The 12,788-nt window shown below is 34.9% G+C and overlaps 1 protein-coding gene across 1 annotated transcript in view; it reads right to left on the reverse strand.

Moving 5' to 3' along the window:
• The window catches only part of Bank1 (B cell scaffold protein with ankyrin repeats 1), a 286,896-nt gene that overhangs the window by 54,838 nt on the left and 219,270 nt on the right, over positions 1 to 12,788 (reverse strand). The window contains exons 8-9 of the mRNA XM_078021872.1: positions 4,332 to 4,410; positions 645 to 953 (exon numbers count right to left, since the gene is read on the reverse strand). Coding sequence (XP_077877998.1) covers positions 645 to 953; positions 4,332 to 4,410 — 388 coding nt within the window. The remainder of the gene's footprint in view (positions 1 to 644; positions 954 to 4,331; positions 4,411 to 12,788) is intronic.

Here is a 12,788-nt window from a genome sequence, read left to right on the forward strand (position 1 = left end):
CACAGTATACTCCACACCCCCGCCTTACACACCCCAATTTTACCTCTGGGAACAAGTGGCGTGACAGCCATGGTGGCTGTTCTACTTTGGAGATATATAGATTATATAAATCTCGTATTCTTAGACTTCAGTCTCAATGCATTGTGCAATAAACTCCTTACCACTTCATTCTTCCACAGCTACAAAGTGAGTGATGCCTAAGATCATTTGCAAGTCATCTGTAAATCATCTGTAAAGCATTAGCCTTCCCCTCTTGCCAGAATACTAAGAGTGTTTTTTAAAAGCAATGTTGTCATTTGCTTTTCCACAGGATACTTGAGGTTCATTTTATGTGCTGAACTACAGATTCCTTCCAAGTTTTATTACTTTGCTTTCTTAAAGCTTTGTAATAAGATTTTTTTGTTCCAGAAAAAAGAAAGGATGGAAGGCGGGGGAGGGAAGAGAATAAAGGGAGAAAGAGGAAGGAAGGGAGAAAGGGTGGTGGCAGGTATCTCTTGCTTCACTGCATGGGCCCTACTTGTTAAAGAACTGGAAGAAAAGCTTCCAAAGGTTTCAAAAGATGATCTTCTCTGTATGGATTTACCACTGCACTCATGCTATATACGCCTGTAAGAGCATTTCTTTTCTTTGAACTTTAAACTTACTTTGCAATGTGAAGTGAGGTTTTTCCAGTTGGAAGGCAGCAGACACAGGTCTTGGTGGGGGAAGAGGTGGTCTGCAGCACACGAGTGGCTCTTGTGAATGACTTTCTGGGTCATTTCCGGGAATGAACACATACAAGTCATCATACTGGTCCTCAGGACTTGCACTGCCAGCCTCTGAGGGGCTGTGCCTCTCCTGGGCCCCTGATTCAGGCTCCTCTTCCTCCCTGGTCCCTTCAGTTGCCTCGGCACCATCTGTACTCTGCCTGTAGGTCTTCCAGCTTTCATGATGCAATGCTGGGTACTGCGTGGCTATTTATGAGAAGAAAGATTGTATAATTTTATTTAAATGGACCATCTGGAGGCATTTCATATTTTGTAAATTTGTAGAGAAGTAGTAGTATTGCTAATAAAACTTTCATGGCCTGATATAGTGGAAAGCCATCAACTGCATAACTTTTACTGAATTGTCATTTCTGGGATTTAAAAGCATTTACTCAAAGAAGAGTCAAAGCTCCATTAAATCTTGTTACAACAATACCTGACACACTCCTGTATATAATGACATTCTGATTCTTAGAGTTATTGTTGAGTAGATTCATGTATTTAATAGTATTATGAATTTTTATTAGAAAACAACATAATTGACCAAGTGAAATAAGTAAAAAGAGAGGGAAAGTTATAGAACAAGGAAAGGAAATAAAGGTTGACTTGCTTGTAAATAATGAATACAAATGAATTTATGGCATTTATTTATTATTTTAATACATTTATTATATATTAATTTTTATTATAAACATATAATGACTGGGGCTGGGATTGTGGCTCAGTGGTAGAGTGCTAGCACGTGTGAGGCCCTGGGTTCGATCCTCAGCACCACATAAAAATAAAGATATTGTGTCCAACTACAACTAAAAAATAAATATTTAAAAAAAACATATAATGACTTTTATAATTTATTATACATGCTATATTGATTTGTGAAAATATTGCTGAGGAAAACGTTCACATTTTTTGATGGAGAAGACATCCAAATCACTCACAGTGGGTACATCTTTCTGTGGCTTGGTTTGCTTACCTATAAAATGCATTTTATCTTGAAATTTAACCCAATAATCAGGTTTGATTCCCTTCACTCCAGGAACCATGCCATCATTTGTCTGTTTATGATGCCTAATAAATGCTCTTAACCACTCAGGAAGAACACAGAAAAATGTTACAATGTAATAACATTAAAATACTTTTATTAAATTTTCTTTTTAAAACAATCTCTACAGAAAAGATTCAAAAAAAATTTAGGATAGACTTTTGGAACTTCCAAATAACTTTGGCATCTTCATAACAGATTTTGAACATTTGAGTTGTCATTCTTCTCAATGTAATCAATTGTTTCAAAGGATTGCTGAACTTAAATATAACTAAAAAAGTCAGATAGCATAATTTAGAAAATAAAAACCTTTGTTTTTAAATAAAGAGTAACACTGTATAAGTTCTTTCAGCTTAGTAAGGAAAAATCATATCCATGATGTTACCCCCTATTACTACATGTATTCTCATTTTTCTTTTATTTTATGTGAGAAAGAAGAAAATATAGCTTCCAGTATTAGAACTGAATCAAGATCCTAGTTCAGAGCAGAGGGAGACATTTTCAAATGATCTACCTGTACAGAAATCATTCATCTTTCTACTCCTAACACAAAAACACCAGCCTGAAATAAAGTAGTCCTTGGAAATGTTGATGGAATCGATGATAAAATGACTGGAAAAATTATTGCTCAGGCCAGCAAACATACTTCACTCTTTCTGTAGGTGCAAATCAGTCATCAACTTAGAATTACATTCACGCTGTAGCAAATGACTCGGAGCCTCAGTTTTGTTTGTGTATTCAGTGTTTCTTGACACTGACTAAGTAATAGAGCTTCCCTTGTGCTTGTCAAATATGCCCAAACCTGGACTTCAGCCCTGGAGAGCTGGATTTAGTGCACCCGTGGGTTTTGGCATGCTCCAGAGCAATGGTGGTGCCAATGGAAATCTGCTGACTCATACAGTTTCATATATGAGAGAGTTTCTGGTTCCAAACTGTCTCTTTAGAACTGAAATAATGTTTTCTTATTCTAGGCTGTTCTGAGGATTCAGTATTATGATAAATATATGATCCGTATCAATGTTGGTCTTTATCATCACCTTTGCTATCATAAAAATGATAAAATATATAACCTTCAAACTTGGTGCATTAACTTCTTAGCTTAATTAACATTTGTGTATTTGTATTCTGCAATCAAAAAATGTTTGAAGGAGTTTACTGACTTTGCCAAAATAATGCTAAGTGCAATACAAAAAAAAAAAATAGCAGGTACAGAGAAATAAAGAGTAAAGGAAGAAGACAGGAGTAATGATTTGAAGGAAGAAGTGATGAAGTGAGTTAAGGGGACACACAGAAGAAGAGTAGGTAGTGGGGGCAGATATTGCAAATGCCCGTAGGTAGAAGTAGCAAGCTTGATGTGCGAGATGTCACTGGCCATGAGCAAGTAAGACAGTGACCAGAGAGAGTTTTAAAAGATTATCTAGGACCCTGTAGGTGATAAGAAGGATTATAGGTAAAATGGGAAGGTTTTGGATGATTTGGGACAGAAGCGTGATTAGTTCCTTCATGAAGCCTAAAGCGTGAGAGGTGAAAAATAGGGAAACTGTTTCAGGGTTTCTTGATAGCGGCACATTATTGACATGTTGGACTGATGTGAGGGGCTGTCTGGTACACTGTAGGATATTTAGAGCATTCCTGATATCTCTACCCACTGAATGCCAGTAGCAACCCTTCATTTCCAAGTCATGGCAATCAGAAAAATCTCCATTCATTGTCAAGTTGGCAATGTAGGGGACAGTCAATACCCCTCCACTGGGAATCACTGTACCATCTGGGGAAGAACTACTGACAGTGTGAACTAGGACGAAGGGCAATGAGAAGGGTGAGAAAAGATTCAGTGTGGGCAATATTTTGAAAGTGGAGTCAATAAGATTATACAGTAGACTGCATACAGGGTAAGAGAGAAAGTAGAAAAGCAAAGGTGACTTCAAGGATGTTGACGTAGCTTGAACAATAGAAACATGGCATTTCCATTTGCTGAGATACGGAAATCAGCACATGTAGACGCTTAGAAGTGATAGAAATCAGGGTTTTCGGAAGTTAGGATGTAGATGCTGATAAGAAATGCTGATGAAGATGTTGAACAAGTCATTGTGTGTTAATGACACAGGCCTAAAATGCAGGAACATTTTGAATCTGTCTTCAGACATTAGAACCTAGAACTTCATGTTGTTACTTCAGAGAGGACCTTAGAGAGTGTCCCGGTCCAAACTTCTCATTTCATAGCTGAGAAAAATAAGAACTGCAAAAAAAATGTGATTATGTTTGGAGAACAACAAACACTTGAAAAAACACAGTTGTCAAATAGAAAAAAAAATGTATACCAGTATAACTTGTGTATTTCTCCTGGATAGGAAACCTAATATGTGATTATTAGACCTTGACCTTCTTAAATGTATCTACACTAGCAAATGTAGTGGCATTTCTACCATATTATAAAGTAAAAGTCATTCTGTTAATTAAATACCTTTCTGAATTCTCTTCAGTCATATATTTCCAGCATATGTACTATAATATATATATACATAACATGTAAGAAAACTTACAGGGAGAATATGTAGAAAATGAGAAAATATCTTCTTCATAGTCATTTTCTTGATCATTATTTCTGCTCATTTCTTGGATCTGAAAAAAAAAGAATGTAAATTTAATAATGTGCATTAATCTTAGTCTTCATTTGGGACCTGGTGAGACAAGAAATAGTTTTTAGATTTTTATTAAATGACTTAACTCTATTACACTATAAATATCGGTCTGGTCTCTGTTTAGACTCTGTGAAGAAGTCATAGAGTCTACAATTATGGAGCACACAAGTGCTCAATAACACAGGGCACAGAAAGTCAAGTGAGAAAACAGAACATTTATACCAAACAATAAGTTCAGTTAAAAGTGAAACTTATTGCAACTATTTTAAGACTTTAAGAAAGCAATAATCATGACATTTAGGTGCAATTAAAAACATTCTGAATGAAATTTAACACAAGTATTTCTCTTAAAGATTTCTTCCAATTTTTTCCTTTTAACATTTCTGTATCATTTACCAATTGAAAAGGTGTTCTTTCCCCTTTCTTCCTTCCTACTTTTCTTTTCTTTCAGTGGTACTGTGGATTGAACATTTAACACAGGGGTACTTTACCACTGAATTACATCCCCAACCGCTTTTTATTTTTTATTTTTAGACAGGGTCTCACTAAGTTGCCTAGATTGACCTCAACTTTACAATCCTCCTATCTCAGCCTTGCCAGTCGATGGGATTACAGGTATGTGCCACCATGCTCAACATAAAATGATACCTTAATTTCATTAAACATTTCAATACAGTAAAAGAATGATATTTTTTATAAAGGTGTTTTTTTATTCATCTTTATTTTTTTAAATTTTTAGTGCATTGTTGTTATACAGAATGGGGTTCATTTTGACACATTCATAAATGCATACAGCATAGTTTTCTCCATTTTAATCCCAAGTACTACCTGCTTTCATTTCCTTCTCCCTCCCCTCAAACCTTTTATTCTTCACCCTAAAAAAAAAACAAAAAAAAAAAAAACAAGCATATTTCTGTTTGTCTTTTGAAAACAGTTCTGCTATATTTTATCCATTTACTTATTTAGTGGTTTTGAGGATTGACTCAGGGCCTCCTGTATAGCTAAACTTGTTTTCTAATGCTGAGTAGTGCCTCCCGCTGTGGTTCCACTATACTTAGAAGGCAGAATTAATTGAACAACAGCAGATGAGGTAGAGAGGGATGATGGGTGTGGAGGGGAGGGGGGATAGTAGGGGATAGGAAAGGTAGCAGAATACAACAGTCACTAATATGCTGTTATGTAAAAATGTGAATGTGTAACCGATGTGATTCTGCAAGTTGTATTTGGGGTAAAAATGGGAGTTCATAACCCAATTGAGTCAAATGTATGAAAGATGATGTATCATGAGCTTTGTAATGTTTTGAACAACCAATAAAAAAATGTATATATATATAAAAGAAAAAACAGAAACCTATTAGCTCTGGAATTGCTGGTCTTTCTTTACAATGTCTTAAGGAGTCATAGTCTATAGTTATGGATCATAGAGGTGATCACAGAGAAGGCTAAGTAATGCCAATGAAAACTTTATTTGTGCAAAAAGATCTAAGAAAGGGATGGAATTTGGCTGCATTTAACATGGGTCACTTTTGTTACATGAACTCTATGTGATTATTATCATGTTTTTATTCAGAATCCAATTGATGAAAAAGATTAGGCCATTTTCTTTACATTAAAAAGTATTCAAATCAATGCATTTATAAATTTATAATAGCCTTGGTATGCAAAGGTATAATAACTGAATACTGACTTCATTAATTTATTATTCACTTTGGCTCATGTGAGCCCAATAGAATTTATTCATTTTGTTTTGTTTTTGTTTTAAAAAATCTAATGCAATTCAGAGAAACAGCACAGTTCCTAATTTCTTGTGCATTCTTAAAATTCCCTAGGTATTTTTTATTTTTTTTTACTGAGTCTGATGCATCATTTTGTATGTCAATCATCCTTTCCCCCTTGTTTTAAAAATATTTACACTAAATATTTTTTTCTTAAGTTCCTTATACTTTTAATCATATACAAAAAACATCCTAGATCTAGTGGTGCATTAACAATTTCAGTAAAACTAATGATGGCTTCAGAGACATGTCTCATAGCAATCTGATATCTGACCACTTTCTAGTTGATTGTGTGACATAGCGGAGAAAGTATGGACTATGAAGTCAATTAAATCACAAATCACATCACAACTTTATAATTTATTAACAGTGTGATATTGGGCAATATCTTTAACTCTAAACCTCAATATTCTGTCTTATAAAATGTGGTTAGTAACATCTATGCCCTCAGACTATTGGTACTATTAAATTACAATAGCGTAAACAAAACACAGATCTCACCTATCACATAGTAAGTGCTTTTTTCTTGGGCTAAAGTCTGACTTTTTAAATTTATTTGTCAAGCGTTTAAGGCAGCCTACTATATGCTAAATACTCTCTTCTTATAAGTAAGTTAAAAACATTAAATAGAAGATGTAATTCCCAGTGTCAAAAATATCACATATTTATTGGGAGGAAAGAGAAATAATAAAATTATTAGAACATAATATTTTACATATTTTATTACAACACACTTCTTACAGGCATAATAGAGAATTAAAAAGTAGTCAAACAAATATGGTAAAAGTTGTATTCATTTTCTTTTTGGAGAAGTTGGTTTAAAAATTACCTTGACTCTTGCATTAATTCCCACTTCTTTAGATGAAAGATCAAGTATAAGTGACAAAATCTATTAGCTAAACATATTTAATGTAGTAGTTCAGCCCACAGCCTCTCCAGCACATATTTAATGAATTTAAATATTCATTTATTATCAAAGATAAACTAGAAAGAGAACTTCTTTCTGACTGGGGTATATATGTAAAGCTCCACATGGCTATGGCATCTGGTCCTGTACAAATTGATCACAATATTCTGATTTTTAGGGGATGAATAATAACAATCTTCACAAGGCAGTTGATTTTCAAAGTAGTTTATGAGACTCTGAAGATACTATAATTGGCCAACTTGTCCAATTCTCCATGGTTTTGATTATAAATGATTTTTTTTTCAGCGTTTAAGGCACATATAGCCTGTGGAACGAGTATAAAAAGACAAATATGTGTTTAAAGAAGAACAAAATCCTGTGATAGTTTTATTCACAATGAATGCACTAGGCTGGAGAATCTGAGCTAATACTGTAATGAAAAAATAAGGATTATTCTTACTGAATGGTAAGAATAATGACCAATGTGATGTAAAGCCTTGATAATAGCAAACATGGAATCGCAATCATAAAATCTTAAGGGCGCAGAGTAGGAGTGTAAAATTTTAGCTCAGATTAAGCCTTTGAATGATTTTCCTTGAACCATATAGGAATATGGTCTAAACCAGATGCAGAACTTCCCAAGAATCTTTCATTTGATATTGCAGGAAATAGAAAGTTGGAAAAAAGCTAAATAGGAACCCTTTCCACGATTGGGAGAGGAATGAAGAATAATTAAATAGATTCCAAGCTCCTAAATTCAGGGGTAAAAAGTGGACATTTTACTTAGTATGGGTGAAAATTTCATTAGAATAACCCGAGCGTGTAGGTTCTGTTTTCCAGAGAGAATATTATCATAGAAAATTAAAGCGATACTTTGACCAGGTGAACAAAGTTCCATTCTGCACAATGAGAAGCTTTATATTCTTTTTTTTTTTAATTTTTAGTTATACTTAATTTTCGGGTGCAATGTGATATTTTAATACCTGCATACAGTGTGCACTGATCAAGTTGGGGTGATGAACAAATCCATCTCCTGTCACAGACCCAGGCCCATTTTGCCCTCTGTAGCAGCCACAGACAGACAAGAACTTTTGCTGAAGACAAAGACTTCATTCACAAGGTGGCTGAATGGTGGCCTGGGAGAACCACCAGGTGGCAAGGGTGGGAAACTTAATTTCCTAATTGGGACCAACAAGGACAATTTAGTGAAGTGGGAGGAGTGGTGCTAAGAGGACAGGTGATGGCTTCATTCCCTCATTTGAAGAAAGGGAGAAAGAAACAGAGGCAAACTGAGCCCTGATCCCTCCCATTCTGGCCAATAGAACTGAATCAGCTTAGCAGATTTGAGGGTGGGTCTTGGGGTGGCAATCTCTGACTCTGATATGTACTCACTTAATACTCCCCTCTCCCTGTGTGGCCACCTCCAGCATACCCACTGCAGTGTGGACCCATGGACAGCTCTTGGCCTTATTCTGTGCCTAAGATTCAGTCCCAACTATGGTCGTTAACTTCAGGGGCTTGGGTACCTCCCTTTAAAATCATATATATATATATATATATATATATATATATAAATTATTAATTCTCCAAGTGCGGCTGCCACCTATACTGCTACTGCCAACACCGCTGTGGCTCACACTTTTAAGTAATTTTTAAAAATAATTTTTAATTATCATTTTTTTAAAAAAATTGCCATAGCTTTGACTATATCTGTGAGGTACCAGCAAGTTTTCTGGGCTACACATTTGGTTTGACTTCACCCATTTCTGTCACTAAAATGGAAATGTTAAAATCTATTTCTTTGATAGGGTTGTAATTGTTAATGTGAAAAAATAGCTGACTGCATTTAAAATAAGGATGTGGAGAAAAAGGTACACTCACACATTGCTGATGGGGCTGAAATTTGTGCAATTACTCTGGAAAGCAGTATGGAGAGTACTCAGAAAACTAGAAATGGAACCATCATTTGACCCAATTATACCATCCTCAGTATACACCCAAAGGACTTAAAATCAGTATATTACAGTGGGGTAGCCACATTAATGTTTATAATAGCTCAATTCATAATAGTTAAGCTATGGAACCAACCTCAGTGCCCCTCAATGGTGAATGGATAAAGAAAATTTGTTATATATACACATTGAAATATTACTCAGCCATAAAAAAGAATGACTTTATGACTTTTTCCAGTAAATGAATGGATCTGGAGACTATTATGTTAAAATAAATAAGCCAATCCCCAAAAACCAAAGGTCGAATGTTCTCTTGGCTACATGGATGCTAACACACAACAAGGGTGGGGAGGGGAAGAATAGAAGTTCAGTGTATTAGACAAAGGGGAATGAAGGAAAGAGGGTTGGACAAAATAGGAAAGACAGATCCTAATTAGAAGAAGATGTACTTCATGTTTGTATAAATATGTCAAAATATACTCTACGGTCATGTATAACTAACGAGAACAAATTTTAAAAAATGATGGATTTCCAAGGAATCTGTAGATAACTGTTTCTTCTGTTTTTCATATACTGCTATAATATTAAAACAACATACATTTTAAAAATGCAATAATTTGGTTCCATAATTTAGCTATTGTGAATTGTGCTGCTATAAACATTAATATGACTGTGTCCCTGAAGTATGCTGTTTTTAAGTCCTTTGGGTATAGAGCAAGGAGAGAGATAGCTGGGTCAATTCACAGTAGCTAAATTGTGAAACCAATGCCCTTCAATAGATGAATGGATAAAAAAATGTGGCATATATACACAATGGAATATTACTCAGCAACAAAAGAGAATAAAATCATGGCATTTGCAGGTAAATGGATGGAGTTAGAGAAGATAATGCTAAGTGAAGTTAGCCAATCCCAAAAAACCAAATGCCCAATGCTTTTTTGATATAAGGAGGCTGATTCATAGTGGGGTAGAGAGAGGAAGCATGGGAGGAATAGACGAACTCTAGATAGGGCAGAGGGGTTGGAGGGGAAGGGAGGGGGCGTGGGGGAATTAATGATGGTTGAATGTGATAATCATTATTATCCAAAGTACATGTATGAGGACATGAATTGGTGTGAATATACTATGTATACAACCAGAGATATGAAAAATTGAGGTCTCTCTATATAATAAGAATTGTAGTGCATTCCGCTGAGATATCTATCTATCTATCTATGTATATATATTTAGCAATAAATTGGAAAGTTTCCAAGCAAAATTTGTTTTTAAATGCAATCTAAGGTCTATACAGCTAAATCCTCTTTGTAAATTTGCTTTTCCTGTTTTTTTTTTTCCATCCTTGTTGCTCTTTTTCCCCCCTCCCTGAATGTATTCTTCCTGGGTGATCTTATCCACTAGATTGCCGTTGATTCACATTGGTATAGATAATGACTGACTCCTGGATGCCATTACTTCAAACTTTCCTGCAGTCAAGATTTTAGGATTCAGTAAAGGGTATAGAAGAACCAGTACAGGATCAAAGGGAAAAACCTGGAGAGAGAGAGGGGCGGGGGGGAGAATTAGGAGAGAGTGTTTCAAGTCATTCACAAGGTTAGTTGCTTCACTAAGTGTTAAAAAGAATAATCCCCAAAAATAGTTCATCCAAGTTTCCAATCAGAGTTGCTGGTGAACCTGGTGAGGAGAATTTCTATGGAACTGTGTGAGTTCACACTTAAAACATTAAATGGGGATGAAGAATCGAAGGCATCCTACAGTTTCCTTTCAGGAATGATAATGTGAGGAGGGGACGTAGGGCAGCTGTGCTCATGACTTATTTTTCAAAAAAACTAGTTAAAGATACCAGTTTCAGAAAACTTGCCACACTGCAGGCAGAGTGGGCATCCAGAGCTGCAACGCACCCACAAAACAGCACGAGATAAGGAGAATACTTAAGTATGGAATCTCCAACCTCAAATATTTTATAATTAGTTGGGAAGACAAGTAGTGTAGATAGGCTAAATTAAACATGCTTTTAAAATATAAGTATACTTGCAAAATGCTGTAAGAGAGAAATGTGCAATCATTTCCGCTGAGTGGATGGAACAGAAAATTTCAAAGAGTAGGTGGTGTTCAAGCTGAGTCTAAAAGGATAAGTACAGTTTTAATCTGCAAAGAGAGGGAGGAAGCAAATTATTGGCTAATGGGTGAGCAGGATTGAAACAGTAGGAACACGTGGTGAGTGCTTTTAGGTGGTTTGATTAGGTTGCATGGAAGAATGCATTTGAATGTAAAGATATAGTGGTGCGATAGATTATATTTTATAAAGTTTTAAATGCTTTCGAGTATGTAATTATATCCTACAAAGTGATAAATAGTGTGTTCCTGCCTGGATTAAAAAAAAATAATTCTAATAACAGTGAATAAGATAGAGGAGGCTGTTTTAATAGTCCAAATGAAGGGTAATGAGAGCTAATAAATTAAAATATTTATTGAAAAAGGGAGCTAAAAATGATATGGACAAGAATTTTTAGAACTTTGAGGAAAGAAATAAAATATAACTATGTAAGTTTCTGTTCACCTCAATATTCTGGTATCTGGTCCTAATATTTACAATCATCTTTTCAGGACACTCCTCCAAAGAACTTTTCTCATTTTCTAATGAGGATAATAATTAAGACATTTTTTATGCAATTTAAGATGAGAGTTTGGGGTCAAGATAGAAAGTTGATATCTTAGCTATTGTTTGAATGGAATCTTGTACACTTGAAAATATATTTGGAATGGGTATGTGACTATGAAATGGTGAGGCTTCCAATTAACTTATGAATTTAAGAAGTTTACTTAGAAAAATAGAAAGCCACTTTATGAAGGCCCGATAAACTAGTAATTTGATCAAAAAGATTTTTAACTATGATGATAGGCTAATAGAAACATATTGAACAATAACAAAATAAAAATTAAGTTGTAAAGATAACAAGAGTGCTTAGACACAAGCAATGAATGTCAAACTATTAATTATATTTATTCAAATATTACTATATTCCTTTGTGAAAATAAAGAGTGTTAACAAGCTTCTAATAAAATTAAATGGATCAACTTGGTATTATGTACTTCTGAACAATACATGTGAAATAAAAGTCACATTGTTGTATCTATTATAAATGAAATTAATGAGGAGACAGTAGAAAGAAGGGGTTTAGTAAAAAAGAGAATAAAAAAGGTAGGAAAATGTCAGAGATAGTCAGGAGGATATAATCACATAAGCCAAAGATCAAAGCTAGCAAGTAGAGAATCCTTCTTAATTAACCTCCCTTGATTTCAGAATGGTATTCAGAACTCAGATAAAACATTCTGAAAAAGAATGAGTTTCTGGTACAATTTTACTAAAAACACAGAACAACCAAGACCTGGGAAATCTTAGTATGCTATCTAACATTTTCAAACATGATTGTTGTCACCAACATGATGATAGGTTAATACTGAATCCATTAAACTAGTAGAAGTGAGGCAGGGCTCCTGAGTATGGTTATGCAGACTGTCCACTGCAATTCTCCTGGGGTACCCTTCCCTAAGCAACCTAAGAGCAGGATGTCGACAGCATGGTGGAATATCAAATTATTCTACAAGGTATTTGATTTCCAAATGACTTGCATTTGATTTTAAGATGTTGATATTACAGGGACTTGTTTAGGTTAATTTTAGAACTAGTTTGCTTTCTTCCAAGCATCAAATGATGTGCGGGAAG

This window comes from Ictidomys tridecemlineatus, chromosome 9 (assembly GCF_052094955.1).
Source record: "Ictidomys tridecemlineatus isolate mIctTri1 chromosome 9, mIctTri1.hap1, whole genome shotgun sequence".
Classification (NCBI taxonomy): domain Eukaryota; kingdom Metazoa; phylum Chordata; class Mammalia; order Rodentia; family Sciuridae; genus Ictidomys; species Ictidomys tridecemlineatus.